The sequence below is a fragment of the Quercus robur genome, chromosome 2 (genome assembly GCF_932294415.1).
Source record: "Quercus robur chromosome 2, dhQueRobu3.1, whole genome shotgun sequence".
NCBI lineage: Eukaryota > Viridiplantae > Streptophyta > Magnoliopsida > Fagales > Fagaceae > Quercus > Quercus robur.
The window spans coordinates 60,092,514-60,110,480 of NC_065535.1; the positions used below are offsets into that span (position 1 = coordinate 60,092,514).

General features: G+C 35.8%; 2 protein-coding genes across 2 annotated transcripts; one reads left to right on the top strand and one right to left on the bottom strand.

The window, feature by feature from the left end:
* Window positions 1-1,636: 1,636 nt before the first annotated feature.
* On the bottom strand, window positions 1,637-5,739 carry LOC126714305 (6-phosphogluconate dehydrogenase, decarboxylating 2). The gene is made up of 2 exons (XM_050414398.1): window positions 5,539-5,739; window positions 1,637-3,425 (listed from the first exon to the last, which is right to left on the bottom strand). Exon 2 carries the CDS (start codon window positions 3,415-3,417, stop codon window positions 1,960-1,962), a length of 1,458 nt encoding a protein of 485 aa, XP_050270355.1. The 5' UTR covers window positions 3,418-3,425; window positions 5,539-5,739; the 3' UTR covers window positions 1,637-1,959.
* Window positions 5,740-13,049: 7,310 nt separating this feature from the next.
* LOC126714307 (probable galacturonosyltransferase 9) lies at window positions 13,050-15,864 on the top strand. Its single transcript, XM_050414399.1, has 3 exons — window positions 13,050-13,534; window positions 13,817-15,058; window positions 15,352-15,864. Exons 1-3 carry the CDS (start codon window positions 13,352-13,354, stop codon window positions 15,625-15,627), a joined length of 1,701 nt encoding a protein of 566 aa, XP_050270356.1. The 5' UTR covers window positions 13,050-13,351; the 3' UTR covers window positions 15,628-15,864.
* The last annotated feature ends 2,103 nt before the right edge of the window (window positions 15,865-17,967 follow it).

Below are 17,967 nucleotides of genomic sequence, written 5' to 3' on the forward strand. Positions count from 1 at the left end.
TTTTTCTTTTTTTTCTTTTTTTCCCCTTTTAACTCCCACTCCACTCTTGACTTATTATATTGATGGCGCTTTTACTTGATGAAACCCACTTTAGTTAGAGTCCATTCTTATACCTTAGATAAAGCCTATAACTTGATGAAACCCACTTTAGTTAGTCCATTCTAATGCCTTAGATAAAGCATATAAGAATGTTAAGCCTCCATTACTTAGAGAATATAAATAATTTGGCATTAGATATGAAATAACATAAAACTAAGACTAACAATGCACATATGGAAATACTTTAATTGATATATTTTGTGCACATTAGGGGTCATTGTTATCTTAGTTGTACCATCCTAATTTAGTCATTTGTCGAGTTTGTCTTGGCAAGGCTGAGCCAAGTAGGTGATGTGTAATCAAACATTAAGCACATTTGTATCAATTTCCCTTCATTTTGAAATCTAATTTGTTTGATAGGGAAAATCATGTTTTAGGGGGAATGTTGTATTTTTAGTGATGGACCCGATGGTAATGATTTCCCTAGTAGATGAAGGAAGAGGCAATTCATGCATGTCCAATCTTGATTGCTTTTAGCATGCAACGCACTTGTTGTGACTTGCAAGGATCTTTTCATTTCTCGATATGTCCACTTGCCAGATTATTGTCATTGTTCTGATCAAGCAGCTAGGATCAATGGAGTGCTCAATTGGAGGCGCACTGTCTATTATTATGCATAACTACACACCTTTAAAGAGGTAACCATTGAGTGTTAGGATTGATTGAGCATGATTTAGACTTGTAGGAGCTATTTAGGGATGTGGAGCATTTCCCAAGGTTTAGAAGAACATTTTAGCAATTTTTTTTGGGTTGTAGAGGTATTTTGGTAATTTTGGAAGATTTTAGTGTATTTGGTAAGTCTAAGGGTTTTGGGGAGATTTTGATAATTTTTATAAAGTCGAGGGCTATTGTTGTAATTTTGGTCAAGCCAAGAGGCAGTGTGGATAATTTTGAGAAAGGTGCAGGCAATTGTTTAATTTCAAATAGTGGAGTGGACTTTTGTAACTTTCAAAAAAGGTATGGCATTTCTGTAATTTGGTGAAATTTTAATTTGGGATAACCAATTGAGCTGCCTGGGTTCCTGCTTAGCCCATGGGTTTATCAATTTGGGTTGATTATAAAATAGGGTTGGGCTAAATATAGAGTTTAGAATCGAGTATTGAGGTTTTTTTTTTTTTTTTTTTGAAATTCTACTTAGAATAATCTAAATATATACGTGTAAGAAGTTACTTTTTGAAGACTTGAACCCCTGACCCTTTCTCCCCACACCTCACAAGCATTTATACTTGTAGAGTGACTATCGCACCAAGGGTGTACAGTGGTAAAGTAAAACAAAGTTAAGGCAGAATAAAATGATATATGGCATAAATGAACAAGGAGGCTTTTCATACCCTTCCGAACACACTATTTCATTTACTATAAGATACAAGAAATATCCAGTGTCTTTCTCCCTCATTTGGTTAATCAGGGAACAAGCTAGCACGTCATTCAGACTAGTCGCACCTCCATGGTGGAATACGCGCGTGGAATTTTTAGGAACAATGAGGTATTCAATAGACTGTAATATGCAGTAGAAAAAGAATAGCACCAAATGATGTAGATAAGGCTCTTTATGGCATTTCATGATCATACATTCTAACACAAATCAGTACTGTACCCCACTCCAAAAGACATCTTCACTAAAAAAAAGGGGCCATTGAATGGATCAATTCAATAGAAAACAATAAGAAAAGTAGCAGGACCTGCCAAAACACAACCAGGACAAAAATACATAAACAAACTTCAAGCAATTAAACAGAATACTTGTGATAAATTTCACCAAGTAGAGGTAGTGTCAGCTCTGCCCAAAGTAGTCATGGGCAGAAATTTATTAGGTCTATTATGAGTTCCATTCAAGTGGATACCGCCAAAACTAAAATCTTACATTTTGGCAAGCTTGAACCATTCAGTATGGAAGGATCCCTCCACATCAGTCCTTTCATATGTATGAGCACCAAAATAGTCTCGCTGAGCTTGGACCAGATTAGCTGGCAATCTTGCCCTTCTGTAAGTGTCAAAATAAGCAAGACTGGCAGACATGCCCGGGGTGCTAATACCAGAGTTGATAGCAAGGCATACAACTCTTCGCCAGGCAGACTGTCGCTCGATGATTTCCTTAGCGAACTCTGGATCCACAAGAAGGCTTGCAAGGTCAGAGTTCCTATCATATGCCTTCTTAATTCTATCAAGGAATATGGCTCTGATGATGCACCCTCCCTTCCAAATCCTAGCCAATTCCCCCAACTCCAAGCCCCATCCCTTCTCAATACTCTTTGCACGGATCAGATTCATCCCCTGTGCATAACTACATATCTTGGATGCATAGAGAGCTTGCCTCACATCATTGATCAACTTCTTCTTGTCCACTACTTGGTCGGTCAAGATATCACCAAAGCCACCTGATTTGAAGACTTCAGCAGCTTTGACCCTTTCCTCCTTTAACCCACTGAGGAACCTTGCATCCAAAGAAGATTCAATTGTGGGAGCTGCAACTGATAGTTCAGCAGCTTGCTGTACAGTCCATTTACCAGTACCCTTCATGCCGGTTTTATCCAGAACCTTGTCAACTAAATATCCCTCACCCTTATCGTCCTTAATTCCAAATATATCTGCAGTTATTTCAATCAAGAAGCTCAGCAGTTCGCCCTTGTTCCATTCTGAGAAAACACTTTGTAGTTCCTCATTTGACAACTTTCCAACTGATTTCAATACATCATATGCCTCTGCAATCAGCTGCATATCACCATATTCAATTCCATTATGAATCATCTTTACAAAATTTCCAGATCCACCTTTTCCAATGTAAGTCACACAGGGGCCACTGTCAGGAACTTGAGCAGCCACCTTGAGAAGAATGTCTTCGATATGCTTGTAAGCCTCGAAAGACCCTCCAGGCATCAAAGAGGGTCCATTACGAGCACCCTCCTCACCACCTGAAACTCCCATTCCAAGATAGAGCAAACCCAATTCAGCTGCAGCTTTCTCTCTCCTCTCAGTGTTCTCATACCACTCATTACCACCATCAATTATACAATCACCTTTCTCCATGTAAGCAGAGAGGGTCTTTATGGTTTGGTCCACTGGTGCCCCAGCCTTAACAAGCATAATTATGACACGAGGCTTCTGAACTGAGTTTACAAAAGATTCAGGATCATGGAAACCAAATACAGGAAGATTCCCTTCCTTTTTAGCGCGTTCAACAGTCTCATCAACTTTGGAGGTAGTTCGATTGTATACGGAAATAGGGAAGCCTTTCTCAGCAATGTTGAGAGCCAAATTTTGGCCCATGACGGCTAGACCAGCAAGGCCTATTCTTGTAGGCTTGGGGGGTGCAGCCATATTTTTTCCTGCCAAATATGTGGGATGCCAGTAAGACAAATCCAATATTTTGATTGAAACAAAATGTGATCCAAGATCATTAAGAAAAAGTTGTTTTGATTCTTTAATAAAAGCTGAGAACTACTGTAGTTTATGAAGAATAAAACTCAATAAAATCACATGAGCAATGAAACCAGGAATCTCTGAATGAACAGTACAATCCATTTTCTTCGGTAAGTATATGCATAAGAAGAAAAGAACAGAAACAAATCGCATGGCCCTACTCAAAACATGAAAAGAAACCCATTGACATCAATGGAGGAAATTAAAAAATACAAAGGTCAGTACATCCACCGAGGGAAGCTTACAACAAGCAAAAAGGAAAACAAGGACATACAAAGACCAAAAGCTTTAGCCTGGACTAAAGATATTACATCAGATTTGCCAAGATATTTGGAGTTACAGATTCTGTTGAATTCTTTCTACTTTCCTCAATGAATTCAACCTGCCCCTTATACAATCAACATTTTGATAATGCTTAAATAACTAGGTTTTATTTATTTATTTTAATTTTTCCTGACTTTCTGTCTTTCTTTAAAAAATATCAAATTGAGTGTTCCCTTAAGAAAAAGGAAATCAATATGTCCAATATAACAACAGAGAATGTGTGAATCCTCGATATCCCATAAAATACAGATCTAAGAGTAAAAACTACCAGCATATTTGAGTCTCAAAATGAACAAAAATGAGTGGATTCCAGTTAGCTTAATTGGTGGCTTGGTCTGATGATAAACCAATTGGTAAATGTCTCTTGTCCTAAACAACCTGATTCTCATAGTAAGATTAAAATTAAAAAAAAAAAAAAAGGAAAATATCAAACTTTTATTCACTTATAGCAAATTGTTAAACCCAACAGAATAGGCCTAGATCTTCGAAGCTGCAAGTAATGTGAATGCCAAAGTTTCTAGTATCCTGAAACAGGGTTACTGGTTCTGCCCTACAACTAGATCTGAGTCAATGGTGAATTTTTTTTTTTTTTGATAAGTAAGAATGATATATATACGAAAGACTACTCTAAGCATGAAGAACATAGGGCAAACCCAGAAAATACAAGAAGAAGAAAACAGAGAAAAAACATAAAAGAAAACCAATAAACAGAATAATTACAAAAGAGAAAGGGAGCAAAGAAAAGAAGGGAGGGAATCACTAGACGTGAGTCCTGGTGAATTTTCAGTCTGGGTTATCACAAATTGACTTAGCAAATGAGGATTCTGTACGGTGGTTACTTGCAAAATCTAAGGAATTTACCAGCTCTTCAGCTTGAAATGAAATTAGGATCAAACAATGAAGAGGTTGATTGTGGAAATAGATTGTCATCGCATAGCTATCCCTAAAAACTCTTTTCATTTGTTGGTTAGCTATTTAAAATAGCCTAACAACTAGGGAAGGTCTGGTTAAATGGGGCTATGGAGGGGACATCCTATATGTTTTCTGTAGAAATAAGTTGGAGAGTGTAACATCATTTGTTTTTCAAATGTTCTTTTACTAGTAGAATCTGGTCTCATCTAATAGATCTGAGTGTACAAATCAGTGTCGATTTACCAAACTGGGGATTAGATGTTGTGGATAAATAGGATGTCACATCTATCCTCTGCAAACTGATGTGGGCTGCAATGAAATGCTAAAATGTTTTTTTTTTTGGGTGTTTGAAAATGTGTTCTTTTGATCAAATATTACCATTCATCAAAAAATAATTTTGACCAAACAAGCAAAGACCCACTGCCACAGATCCAAACCCCATTATATACCAGATGACTGGTGAGTTATAACCAAAAGCAATCTAATTACAGAACCGATCCAAATAATAAGTCATAATAAATAAAATCTTACATCTCTAAAAAAAATTTATCAACCAATCATTTTAAAACAAAGAAAAACATAAAACCCCACAAATCACCAAGATCATGCACAAACAACACATACCCAATACAGAATTAACACAAACAATTAATAATTAAGTGACAATAAACCAATAAACTAAACATAAAAAAGAAAACCCAGATCAGAAATCTAACTACACAGCACAAATATCATGCCTATACAATACATAAACTAATACCCAAAAGGCAAAATGATCCAAACCTGAAGTATTTCTTCTGTGATTGATACAAGGAATGAAATTGAGGAAGAATAAGCAAAACCCAAGAGAGCAAAGATCTGGGAAAATCTCAATTAGAAGAGTAGTTCTACCAACTATCAGCCATATACCAAACCAATTACGTGTTTATTGTACAAATAAAGAGGACATAGAAACAAGCGAGTCAAATTTGGCTAGCACTTTATTTTTGTGTTAGGTGGGCATTTTCTTTATTTTAGTAAGTGATCCACCACCTATCTGATTTTGCCATGTCACTATGTATCATGACGTGGTAATAATCAACGGCTTACATCATCCCCAGTTTTTGGTTCTCTCTCTCTCTTTGATCGAGAATCGGAGTTGGAGACGTGGAGGGATGGCTTTCGGATGGGTCTCTGCGGCAACATTAATGTGGGTCCGGAAGATTTTCAGATGGGTGTGTATTTTTTGGAGGTTGTAGTTTGGAGTCTGTGATGGTTTGAGATCACCGTGTGGGATTACATCTACATGTGTACCTTCGAAATGGGGCTACACTATGGTTTACAATGACGGGCGGTTCAATACAATTTGTGGGTGAGATTTGGGTTGAGTGCCTAGTTGCATCAGACTCATTGAGATATTGACATATCCACTTTTAGATATGTTTCATCATCCGAAGTGCACTAAATGCACTAGACCTAAACTTCACTAACAATTTGTAAATGAGAGAAAAAAAAAAATTAAGGGTATGTTTGGTTGGGGTGAAATAGGGAGAATAGAAAATAGAGGAAAGAAAATTGATTTTATAAGTATTTGATTGGAGAGAAGGTGGGGAGGATGGAAAATTAGTAAGACTCATGTGTTTTCTCCTCTAATCTATCAAAATTCTATCTCCCCAATTTGAGGAGAAAATAGAGGGAAGATGAATAGTTGCAGTTAATGACTGAACTACCCTCCCTCCTCCTCTTATGTGTTGGGCATTGTTTTTTTTTTTGGGGGGGGGGGGGGGGAGGGGGGGTTATGGGAGTGATAGTGCCTTTTTTTTTTTTTTTTTTTTTTTTTTCATGATAGTGTCTTCTTTTGTTTTCTTTCTTTTTTTTTAACTTTTTTTGTGGGCTTGATTTTTCTTTTTTAATAAATTTGGATAATTGCCTCTCTCTTTTCTCTAATTTTTTGTTTTAATTAGACATTTTTTTTAACAAGGGCATATGAATAAATTTATACAAACTCATTTTTTTCCATCCATTCACTTTTCCACTCCCAACCAAATACAAAGGGAGGAAAGTAAAATTTCTTCTACTCTCCCACTTTTCCATCCCTTCCCTTTTTTTATTCTCCCACTTTTCCATTTCCAAAACCAAACGGGCCCTAAGTGAAATACATAGGATAATATATAATGATAGTGAACAAGAAGACACACTAAGGGGGCGTTTGGTTCGCTTGATGTTACATCAAGGTGTAATGTTACATTCTTGTAATCTTAGATTCATGTAATCACATTACAACAATACAAGATTAAAGTGTTTGATTCATTAATTACATTCCAATCATAATCCAAAAATGTAACATTCATATACTTGATTCATAAACGTTCTTATAAACAATTAAAATTATTATAATAACAAATTGATTAAAAATAGCCTCAACACCTAAAAATGTCAAAATTACCCTTTAACCACAAAATACCTTTGGAAGACCCAAAATAACCGAACTACCCTTAAAACCTCAAAAATACACTCGAAACCTAGCAAATGACCAAAATACCCATGAAAACTCTAAAATTACCAAAACAATACCATAAATCCAATAAAAATACCCACGAAATCACTAAAATGACCAAAATACCCTCAAAATCACTAAAATGACCAAAATACCCCCAAAACCTCAAAACAACCAAAAATACTCTAAAACCTCTAAAATAACCAAAATAGCCCTAAAGTCTCTTAAAATACCCAAAAATACCTCAAAACCTGTAAAATAACCAAAATACTTCCGTAATTTCTAAAATGACCAAAATAACCTTGAAACTACTAGAATGAGCAAAAAATCCCCGAAACCTCGAAAATGACGAAAACACCACAAAAACTCTAAAAATGATTAAAATACCCCTAGAAATCGCTAAAATAACCAAAATGCTCTCAAATCCTCTAGAATGAGCAAAAAAACCTAAAACCTCTAAAATGATCCAAATACACGCAAAATTTCTAAAATGACCAAAATACCTCGGAAACCTCAAAATGACCACACCAAAAAAAAAAAAAAAAAAAAAAAAAATTGAAACCTCTAAAATGACCAAAATATACTCAAACCTAAAAAATGACCCAAATTCCCTTGAAATCTCTAAAATGACCAAAATACTCCTTAACCTCTAAAATGACCAAAAATTATATCCTAAAACCTCTAAAATGACCAAGATATCCTTGAACCTCTAAGATAACCAAAAATGAGCCAAAACCATCGAAATGACCAAAAATACCCCTGAAACCTCAAAATGAACAAAAATAACCCAAAACTTTTGGTTATTTTGAAGGTTTCGGATATTTTAGGCCAGTTTAAAAGTTTCAAGGTATTTTGGTCATTCAAATGGTTTTAAGGTATTTTGGTCATTTTAAAGGTTTTAATTTTTTTGATCATTCGAGAGGATTTGAGAGCGTTTTGGTCATTTTAGCAATTTTAGGGGTATTTTAATCATTTTAGAGGTTTTGGGGTATTTTGGTCATTTTAGAGTTTTTGAGGTTTTTTTTTTCTACTCAATGTAGTGGTTTTGGGAGTATTTTTGGTTATTTTAGAGATTTTAGAGGTATTTTGGTCATTTCAGAGGTTTTAGAAATATTTTGGTCCACCACAAGACTCCACCATCGTACATGAGAATTGGCATATACAAACAAATGTGTAAAGACCTTAACAATATAGTAAAATCCCATTGGGTAGGAACATGCTTAACGAATAAATTTTCCCTGAGTTTAGGACCTTGAATTGGATCATGTGCTCCAATCCATATCCCAACTTTCACCACTCTAACATTCACCCGTATAGAGTTTTGGATGTTGTATGACATACTCATTGACCAGCCCATGGACATATCTATAAACACAAAATCTCAAGTTTAAAAATCAAACAATTGACAATGTTTCATAAGTGTAAATTTGTATTGATGTATGAGTAAGTACAATTTTCTAAAATTGAATCTGGTTACAAAAAAATACTCCTCTGATTCGATCTCCTTGAAAAATCTTTGATTCAAGTATAAACTTGATTCGAACACCAGATGCTTCTCAGTTTGATTGATAACGGGATCAAAAGATCTTTGAAGTAGAATTACAATGAATCTCTAACTATGTGTTTGTTAGGAATCCTTCATTCTTTGCATTTTTCGTGTGTTCTTTGCGTTCTTTGTGTATTCTTTGAATATTCTTCATGTGTTCTTTAAATGTTCTTCGTGTTCTTTGTGTGTTCTTCGTCTTCGAAGATTGCAGTGGAAGTTCTTCAAGGCTTTAGAGGCTTGAATCCATAGATCTTTACTAACTTGCAATCTTTTGAAGTTTTTGAACACTTTTGGACTTGATTCCAATGCACTTTGAGATCTAGGAAGATGACTTGAATGATTTCTCTTCGATTGTTGTTAAGATTCGAAGGTCGGAGTTCTTGAAATTCTTGGAGGCTTTGGAGCTTAATTCCAATAGAGTTTCGAGACTTCTGAATGTGTGTGAAAATCTCCCTATAAAACTTAGAAGAGTCTTTATTTATAGGAGTCTTGGGGAAGTGTGATGACACATAATTGGCTATCATTAATGACATATGTCATAATTTAAATGGAGGGACTTTATGTCTTGTCCTCCAAGGGACACATGACATTATTTGATTAGCCATAGTGCTTTAATTTAAAATAACACATGGCAATTTTTAATTAGACTGCTTATGCCATTTAAATTAGCACATGCTAACATCTGATTGATTCTTAGGTCTTCTTTGTAATTTTTATTCTTTGACACTTGGAATATTGTCATTGGTCTCTGAATAATGATAGTGAAACCCACTAAATAATACGTGGCTTCTTGTAATTAGCCACTTTAAATGTACTGCATGAATTTAGTGGTCTGACATGGCAATTTGTGATTGGTAGAAAATTTCACTTTCTACAATATCCTTGCACATTTTTCATATTTTGCTTGAGTTAGATAAGCGTGCTAAAGTCTATGGTTATGATATTCCAAAATGAGTGAATTTGATTGGATTGGACTGTTTTACTTTTGTGTTATGTAAGTGTATGCGGAGTCCCAACTTGGATGTTTATTAGGTGGAACTTGGATTTATATGTGATTTTGAGAACCTCTAATTATAACTTGAGTCCTACAACTGTAACAACCCAAACCCAATTGCAAGCCCAACTACATGAATTTAGGCATGTGACTAGACTGATAGATACTTATTCTACCTTAAGTTCAACTTAACCTCGATTAGCCATGGCCGCATTACTTATTCTACCTTAACTTCAACTTAACCCCTGTTAGCCATGAGATTGCATTTGAAGTCCCACTTAACCCCTATTGGCCAGGGTTTAACAATTCACACTGTATCTAATATAGTGTTTCAAAATCCAAAATAAGCATTGGATCTTTTCAATGAGGTCATGAAGGCCAATGACTTAACCCCTATTGGCTAGGGTTTAACAATTCACACTATCTAATCTAGGGTTTCAAATCCAAAATAAGGTCCTCAAGATATCATTTTACACTTGCAAGATTGTCATAAAATCATGGAAAAATTGCACATTACCCACCTGTGGTTTGGTCCGTTTTAACAGTGCCTACCTATGGTTTAAATGTTGTCACTTAAAACACCTAAGCTTCAATCTGTTAGTAGCTGTTACCCACCTCTTCCTTTCCACCGTTAAAAATAGAGGTAAATGTGTCTTTTTCATTATATTTTATGTCTCTCTTCTCTTTTCTCTCCTTCTTCTTCTTCTCCACATTAATAAAATTTAAAAAAAAAAACCAATTATCCTAAAATCTTCTAGATTAAAATTTCACAAATCTCTTATCCCATCTCCAACAAAAGAAATAGAGAAACAAGTCAACAACAATAGATAATGTACAAAATGGATTTGTAAGCAAGGTAAGTGGAGTTAATGTTATCATAAATCATCTTCTTCTTCCTCTTCATGTTCTTCTTCAAGTTCTTCCTTTTCCCTCTTCATGTTCTTCTTCAAGTTCTTCTTTTTCCTAAGATTAGGGCTATGATTACAATGAGAAAGGGCTTGAGTGGGATTCCATTTCCACTAAAGAAGTAAAAACACAAAACCCAATTTCATTTGGAGGAGAAATGGTTGAAAGAGCTGAAGAAATTGTAGTACGTTTGAATTTTATGGGTTTAATGGATTTGTGGGTTCAAATTTTTTTGGGTTGGTTTGAATTTCTTTTTGATTTGATGATTTTTGAATTTGCTTCAATGAGAAAGTCTAGGCCAAGTTATTTCTTTTCGGGTCATTTTTAAAACCCAGGTGTTTGAATTTTCTTTGATGGGAAAGCCTAGGCCATGAAATCTGGGGTTGGGGCCATCTAATTATTTTATTTATAATTTTTAAATTGCAACAAAAAACTCTAGGTCTCTGGAAATTTTAGGAGAGCAAAATTGTAGTTTCAAATAATGGGCTATCATGTAACCAAGAGGCTCTCATTATCTTTGTGGGTCTTCATCATTCGAGTCTACCTATTGATGGGTCGACCATGTCGTGTGTGTTGAAGTTCTGTGGATGTTTGTTTGATCAACACGTGGGCAGGCAGGTGCATTGTCAATGTATAAAATCTGGGTTTGTGGATGATGTTAGTGTTGGGACTGCTCTTATTGATTCGTACATGAAAATTGAGAATGTTGGAGATGGGAGGAGAGTTTTTGATGAGATGGGTGAGGGAAATATGGTGTCTTGGACTACATTGCTCTCCTGTTATGCACGGAATGGGTTGAACAATTTGGCTTTAGAATTGTTTTTTTTTTGAGGTGGTTGATTCGATTTCTTTTATGTTTTTAAGATAAAATGTGTTTTTCTAACAGCAATGGGAGAGGTGGGTAACGGCTACAAACAGATTAAAGCTCAAGTGGATTAAGTGACAACTTTTAAACCACAGGTAGACACTGTTAAATCGGGCCAAATCATAGGTGGGTTAAGTGCAATTTTCCCTAAAATCATATTCGAAATTAAGGGTACACTAACACTCAGGTAAACCAATAAATAAATGTACTTTGAAACATATCATTATAATATGGATATCTTGTTGAACAGTTTGGCTTTAGAATTGTTTTTTTTAGAGGTGATTGATTCGATTTCTTTTATGTTTTTGAGATAAAATGTGTTTTTCTAACTGCAATGGGAGAGGTGGGTAACATCTACTAACAGATTAAAGCTCAGGTGGATTAAGTGACAATTTTTAAACCACAGGTAAACACTGTTAAATCGGGCCATATCATAGGTGGGTTAAGTGCAATTTTCCCTAAAATCATATTCGAAATTTAGGGTACACTAATACTCAGGTAAACCAATAAATAAATGTACTTTGAAACATATCATTATAATATGGATATCTTGTTTTGCTTCTGATCAAAACTTTTAAAAGTCCATTGGGAATCAATTTAATTAGCTTGATACAAATCAATGAAGTTGCTTGACAGTTGACACATGAGTGATTTAGGAAAATATCAAATGACACATTGAATTCTTAACAATAACTCGAACTTGTTAATTCATGGTTGGATTTTTCGGTCTCACCTCAGTTATGTAAACTTTTTGCATGATCCAAATTTTGATTACTTGCAATTTGATCAAGGTGCGCAAGCATCACAACGAGCATCTCAGCATCTATTTCATTTCTTTAAACATCTGCTACTATCTTGAATTCACAGAAGCCAAGTTACTCACCATGGCTTCCAATCTTTTCATGTAACGGTCCTCTATCAGAACCTGCTCTAATACCGATTGATATATACCTTTTTTGTGTTTGCTGCATTTGAAGGAACTAAGACCTCCTAGTTTGATAAATATACTATTTTGAGCGAGTCAAGACCTCTGCATTTAAACTAGCTAACAATTTTTTTTTCTTAAAATTTCATGACAACTATTCAATGTCAAAATTTGAATATACATTATACAAGACAGGCTAAATAGTCTTCCAAATACATAAAGATAAATACTAACTTCATCAAACCTATCAATAAAACTAATAATAATCCAAACTAATTTATTTAAATAAATAAAACACATCCCATTATAATTTATCTAATACTAATTAGAATAAACCAGGTAGGTAATAGTAGTATTAAAATAAACTAGGTAGGTGGTCATAAACAAAAAAACTACAGTAGTTAGGTAACAGCTAAACTCTTATATATAATTTAGGAGTAAAATTTGCTTTAAAAAAAAAAAAAATTTGAGACAATTTTCCACGTCAGCTAGGACCCGCATGAGTGAAACTGGATGCTGACCTGGCAAGATATGGGTAGTCCTGTTTAGTTACAAGATGATGCAGGAAGCAACTAATAACTAATCATCATTATTCATCGTGCGTGAAGCGTGATCCAAGACTCCACAGAACCTTAGCTAGCTCCAACTGGGAATTCTTTCCTTTCTTTTATTCATTCATTTGTTTTCACACTTTTCTTTTCTTTCCATCTTTGTCTCAAACTCTAACTCAGATCTCAGTCTCACACATTAAAATTGAACTCTTTAATAGTTAGCTTCTTCTCTTTCATACTACTACACACACAAAACTTTGTGTTAAAGTGTTTGCACAAACAAAGGTTAAAAAGCAAAAGAGATCGATATCTGGGAAGTTGGATCTGAACTGAATGGCTGTCGCTGTCAGAGGAAGCCGAGGCGGCGGCGGAGGAGGAGGAGGATTCTGTCTCGGTGGATTCAGTCTCCGGAGCTTCTTCTCTTTCCGGATCTTCGTCTCCGCCATGTTCTCTCTTCTCTTCATCGCCACTCTCTCTGTTGTCTTAACCAATCCTTCCGCCCCTGACCACAACTCTGTAAGTCTCCTCTCCTTTTTCACACTTTTTAAACCCCATTTTTCTCAATTGAGCAAAACCCTCATGGAGATTTTACAATTTAATAAGCAAAACCCAGATGGCGATTTCACAAATTTAGCAAAACCCAGATAGCATTTTCACAAATTAAGCTAAACCCAGATGGTAATTTCAAAAATTAAGCAAGACCCAGATGGTGATTTCAAACATTAAGCAAAACCCAGTTAACATTTTTGCATCTAGGCAAAGGCCTGCATTGACGATTTGATTCAACCTTGGATGCAGGGGCTCCCGACTACCGGAAATGCTTATGTACATCGCACATTTTTAGCGTTGAACTCTGACCCCCTTAAAACAAGATTGGATTTGATATATAAGCAAGCGAGCGATCACATTACGCTTGTGAATGCGTATGCTACGTATGCCAGGAAGCTTAAGCTTGAGATTTCTAGGCAATTGGCGATGTTTAATGATCTGGCACAAAATTTCACTGATCTTCAGATAAAGCCCCCTTCCCGGGCATCGTTGTTTGAGTCTGATGGCCCAGTAGATGAAGAAGTTCTAAAGCAGTTTGAGAAGGAGGTGAAGGACAAAGTTAAGACTGCACGGTTGATGATTGCGGAGGCAAAAGAGAATTATGATAATCAGTTGAAGATTCAGAAGTTGCAAGATACAATCTTTGCGGTTAATGAGTTGCTGATTAAGGCAAAGAAGAATGGGGCATTTGCGAGCTACATTGCTGCCAAATCAATTCCAAAGAGCTTGCATTGTTTGGCAATGAGGCTTGTGGAGGAGAGGGTTTCACATCCAGAAAATTATACGGATGATGAAGAGCCTAAGCCAGAGTTTGAGGATCCGAGTTTGTATCATTATGCGATATTTTCAGATAATGTGATTGCTGTATCTGTGGTAGTGAGATCGGTGGTGAAGAATGCACAGGAGCCTTGGAAACATGTTTTTCATGTTGTTACTGATAGGATGAATCTTGAAGCAATGAAGGTTTGGTTTAAGATGAGGCCGGTGGAAGGGGGTGCCCACTTGGAGATGAAGGCGGTAGAGGATTTTACTTTCTTGAATACATCATATGTGCCAGTATTGAGGCAATTGGAGTCAGCAAAGTTGCAGAGGTTTTACTTTGAGAACCAGGCAGAGAATGCTACTAAGGAAGCACATAACAAGAAAGTTAGGAGCTCAAGGTACTTGTCAATGTTGGATCACCTTCGCTTTTATTTGCCGGAGATGTATCCGAAATTGCACAAAATCCTATTTTTGGATGATGATGTTGTGGTTCAGAAAGATTTAACACGGTTGTGGAAGATTGATTTGGATGGGAAAGTGAATGGGGCTGTTGAGACTTGTTTTGGGTCTTTCCATCGCTATGCTCAGTATTTGAATTTCTCGCATCCTCGTATTATGGAGAAGTTCAATCCTAAGGCTTGTGCTTGGGCTTATGGGATGAATATATTTGATCTTGATAGTTGGAGGCATGAGAAATGCACAGAGCAGTACCATCACTGGCAGAACTTGGTAAGTGATTGTTTTCTTTTTATTGGACTTATTTGTGTCAATATTAATTTAGGTGGTGCTATATAATGCATGTGTACTATATCTATTGTCTTTAATAAATTATCATTAAACAAATTAGTTATGTAGTTTAGTTATCAAAAAAATAGTTGTACAATTATCATTAAACAAATTAGTTATGTAGTTTAGTTATCAAAAAAATAGTTGTACAATTATCATTAAACAAATTAGTTATGTAGTTTAGAATTGTCAAGTCACTGTCTAAGTGTTTTTCCCTCTATGAATTCTGTTATCAGAATGCAGATGACACCTTATGGAGGTCAGGTACTCTTCCACCTGGCCTGATCACCTTTTACTCAACAACTAAGTCATTGGACAAATCCTGGCACGTGCTAGGGCTTGGCTATAATCCCAGCATTAGCATGGATGAGATCAACAATGCTGCAGTCATTCATTACAATGGCAACATGAAACCTTGGCTTGACATTGCTCTGAACCAATATAAGAATCTCTGGACCAAATATGTGGACAATGATATGGAGTTTGTGCAGATGTGCAATTTTGGCCTCTAATTAAATGCCTGTCCTGCTTTGTCATCAATCAGGTAGCACAACAAATGACCTGCAGCAAATGTCCATAGTGGGTTTTCATTATTTATTTATTTATTTTGATAAGTATCCATAGTGGGTTTAATAGTCTTATAAGTTCTCATATCCTTATTAGTTTTAGCCCTCAGAGCAAAGCTCAGCGGTATTGTCATTATTTTTTATTCTATGGTGGAAATGCTATCCAATGTTTTTGGTTTTTTATGTTTTGTTAGTCCCTTATGACTTTTTGCATGATGTAGTGTTCTTGAATATACATCTTTATTACTTCTCAAAAAAAAAAAAAAAAAAAAGTTAGTCCCTTAGGTGTAATCTATCAAGCATGAGAAATGAAGCTGATTGGGTTATGTACACTTGGAAATTATTCTTTTGGTGAAAGTTCTTTTACTAATTTTAGTTACTCAAAACATGGCTGTATGTGATGAGAGATTCTATGTGACATAAACACTTCGGACATTTCAGATTACTGCAAGCTGTCTCTTATTCTTTGTCTATTAAGTCTTTCTAGTTAATCCTTGGCTGAACAATTCTGCATTCCAAATACACTACAAGCATATTACTGTGGAATTGTAGTGTATTTAACAAAAGAATAGGTGCAGGTTAGCTTATAACTATTAAACACAAATTCTAGCCCTGGGTACTCCATCCCTTCAACACTGAGAATTCACGGCTAGTTGAGATTCAGAAAGTAGCATTAAAGCACATTGCCCTTTCTGCTTTATGGTTGCAGAAGAAACCGAGATTTTCTGTGGGGTTAAAATGGAGTTGTGGCTAGTTGGAATGGTCTTGATGAAGAGATGACATTGAAAGCAGTTGCTTTAGGGAAGATAAAATCAGTATTTCTTCAAATTAGAATTGAATGGCCTTGTAGTTTGTATATGAGGTGGTGGCTGGATGATGTGAAGTAAAATTGCAGCCTGCCAGGTGCAAAAGCTAGAAAGCTTCTAATCTAAACACAAATTCATTCTTAAGGCATTCAGGGGTGTATTTAGATTGCATCCCTAGATACTACAGTTTCATTTAATTGATAGTTTTTGAGAACCACATCAAATTTTATCTGCTATCTCCTCCACCAGTGTGGTGTGGACGAGAGAATTTCATAGGTTATTTTTCAGTTATTATTGAGTCTTAGTATTAAGTTCTTTTAGGTTAGAAAACTGTTGAATCGGTTTCAGTTGAACAAGGGCAGTTTGATTAATTTTCAGATTCTGGAATGGGCTGTTCTTGGTTGCACCAAAGACTCGGTCTTATTTTATGTTTTGAGTCCTTTTTCTATTTGGTTTAGTAGATCTTTAATCCTTTTTGTTTGCTATTAGTAATTCTAGTCATTCTAGGAATAGGTTCTTTGGAGCACTAATCCTTCTAGGAAAGGACTTAGCAATAGCCTATATAAAGACTTTATTTTATTCAATAATATTGATAGAGAGATTGATTTTAATAAAATTCTGGCAGCTTATTTTAAGCTTTGAGTGTGATTGCTTCTCCTACCTAAGTGTGATTGCTTAGGAAACCTAGGTGTGAATGCCTAGTGTTTTATCAATCTATATTTCTTGTTCTATTCCCTGTTTTAACACCAAACAGCAATCAACATATTCAAGATTCGATCTTTTCTTTATCTAAACACTTAAACATCAGAACCCTTCAAGATCTCTTCAAGAAATCTAATTTATTTCTGAATTCCTTAAAATCACTATGGTTGAGTCACAATTTACAGTTTACCACTGTTAACCACTTAGCAAGATGGTTTATGTCCATATTTGGCACAGCCAATGTGTCATTGTGTCTGCTAGTTATTTGGTAACTCAAGAAGTTTGAGGCCACAAGTTTATCTCTGTGATGTGTCCTTATATGATGCCTAGGTGTTAGATCCTTGATACTTGAGATGACTGGCTATATGCGGTGGCATTTTGCACTCATGTTAGCCACACAAACCATGGGCTGAGCAACGAGTTTTGGGCGGCATCAGACTGGCACTGTGCTGACCTCTTTGTGGTGCATGCTTGCATGAGTTGGCTGAGATGTCATTTTATTTGTGGCCTTGTAAATATGATGAACTCATGGTCATGCCTTGACAAGTTGCAAGCCAATTATGTGTTGTGGGCAATAAAGTTCAATGATGAACCTAGGCAGCTTTGTGTGGGTTAGCCATGGGCAGATTGATGAGCAATGGGTAAGCTGTGTGTGTGCAAGGCAAGGCTAGCTGCCTGGGTGTTCTTAAGGGATTTCAAGTATGTTCTTGATAAGGGAAGATAGATGGATTAGGGTTCCAAAGGATTCTTGGTTCGGGTAGGTGGAAATAAGGTGGAG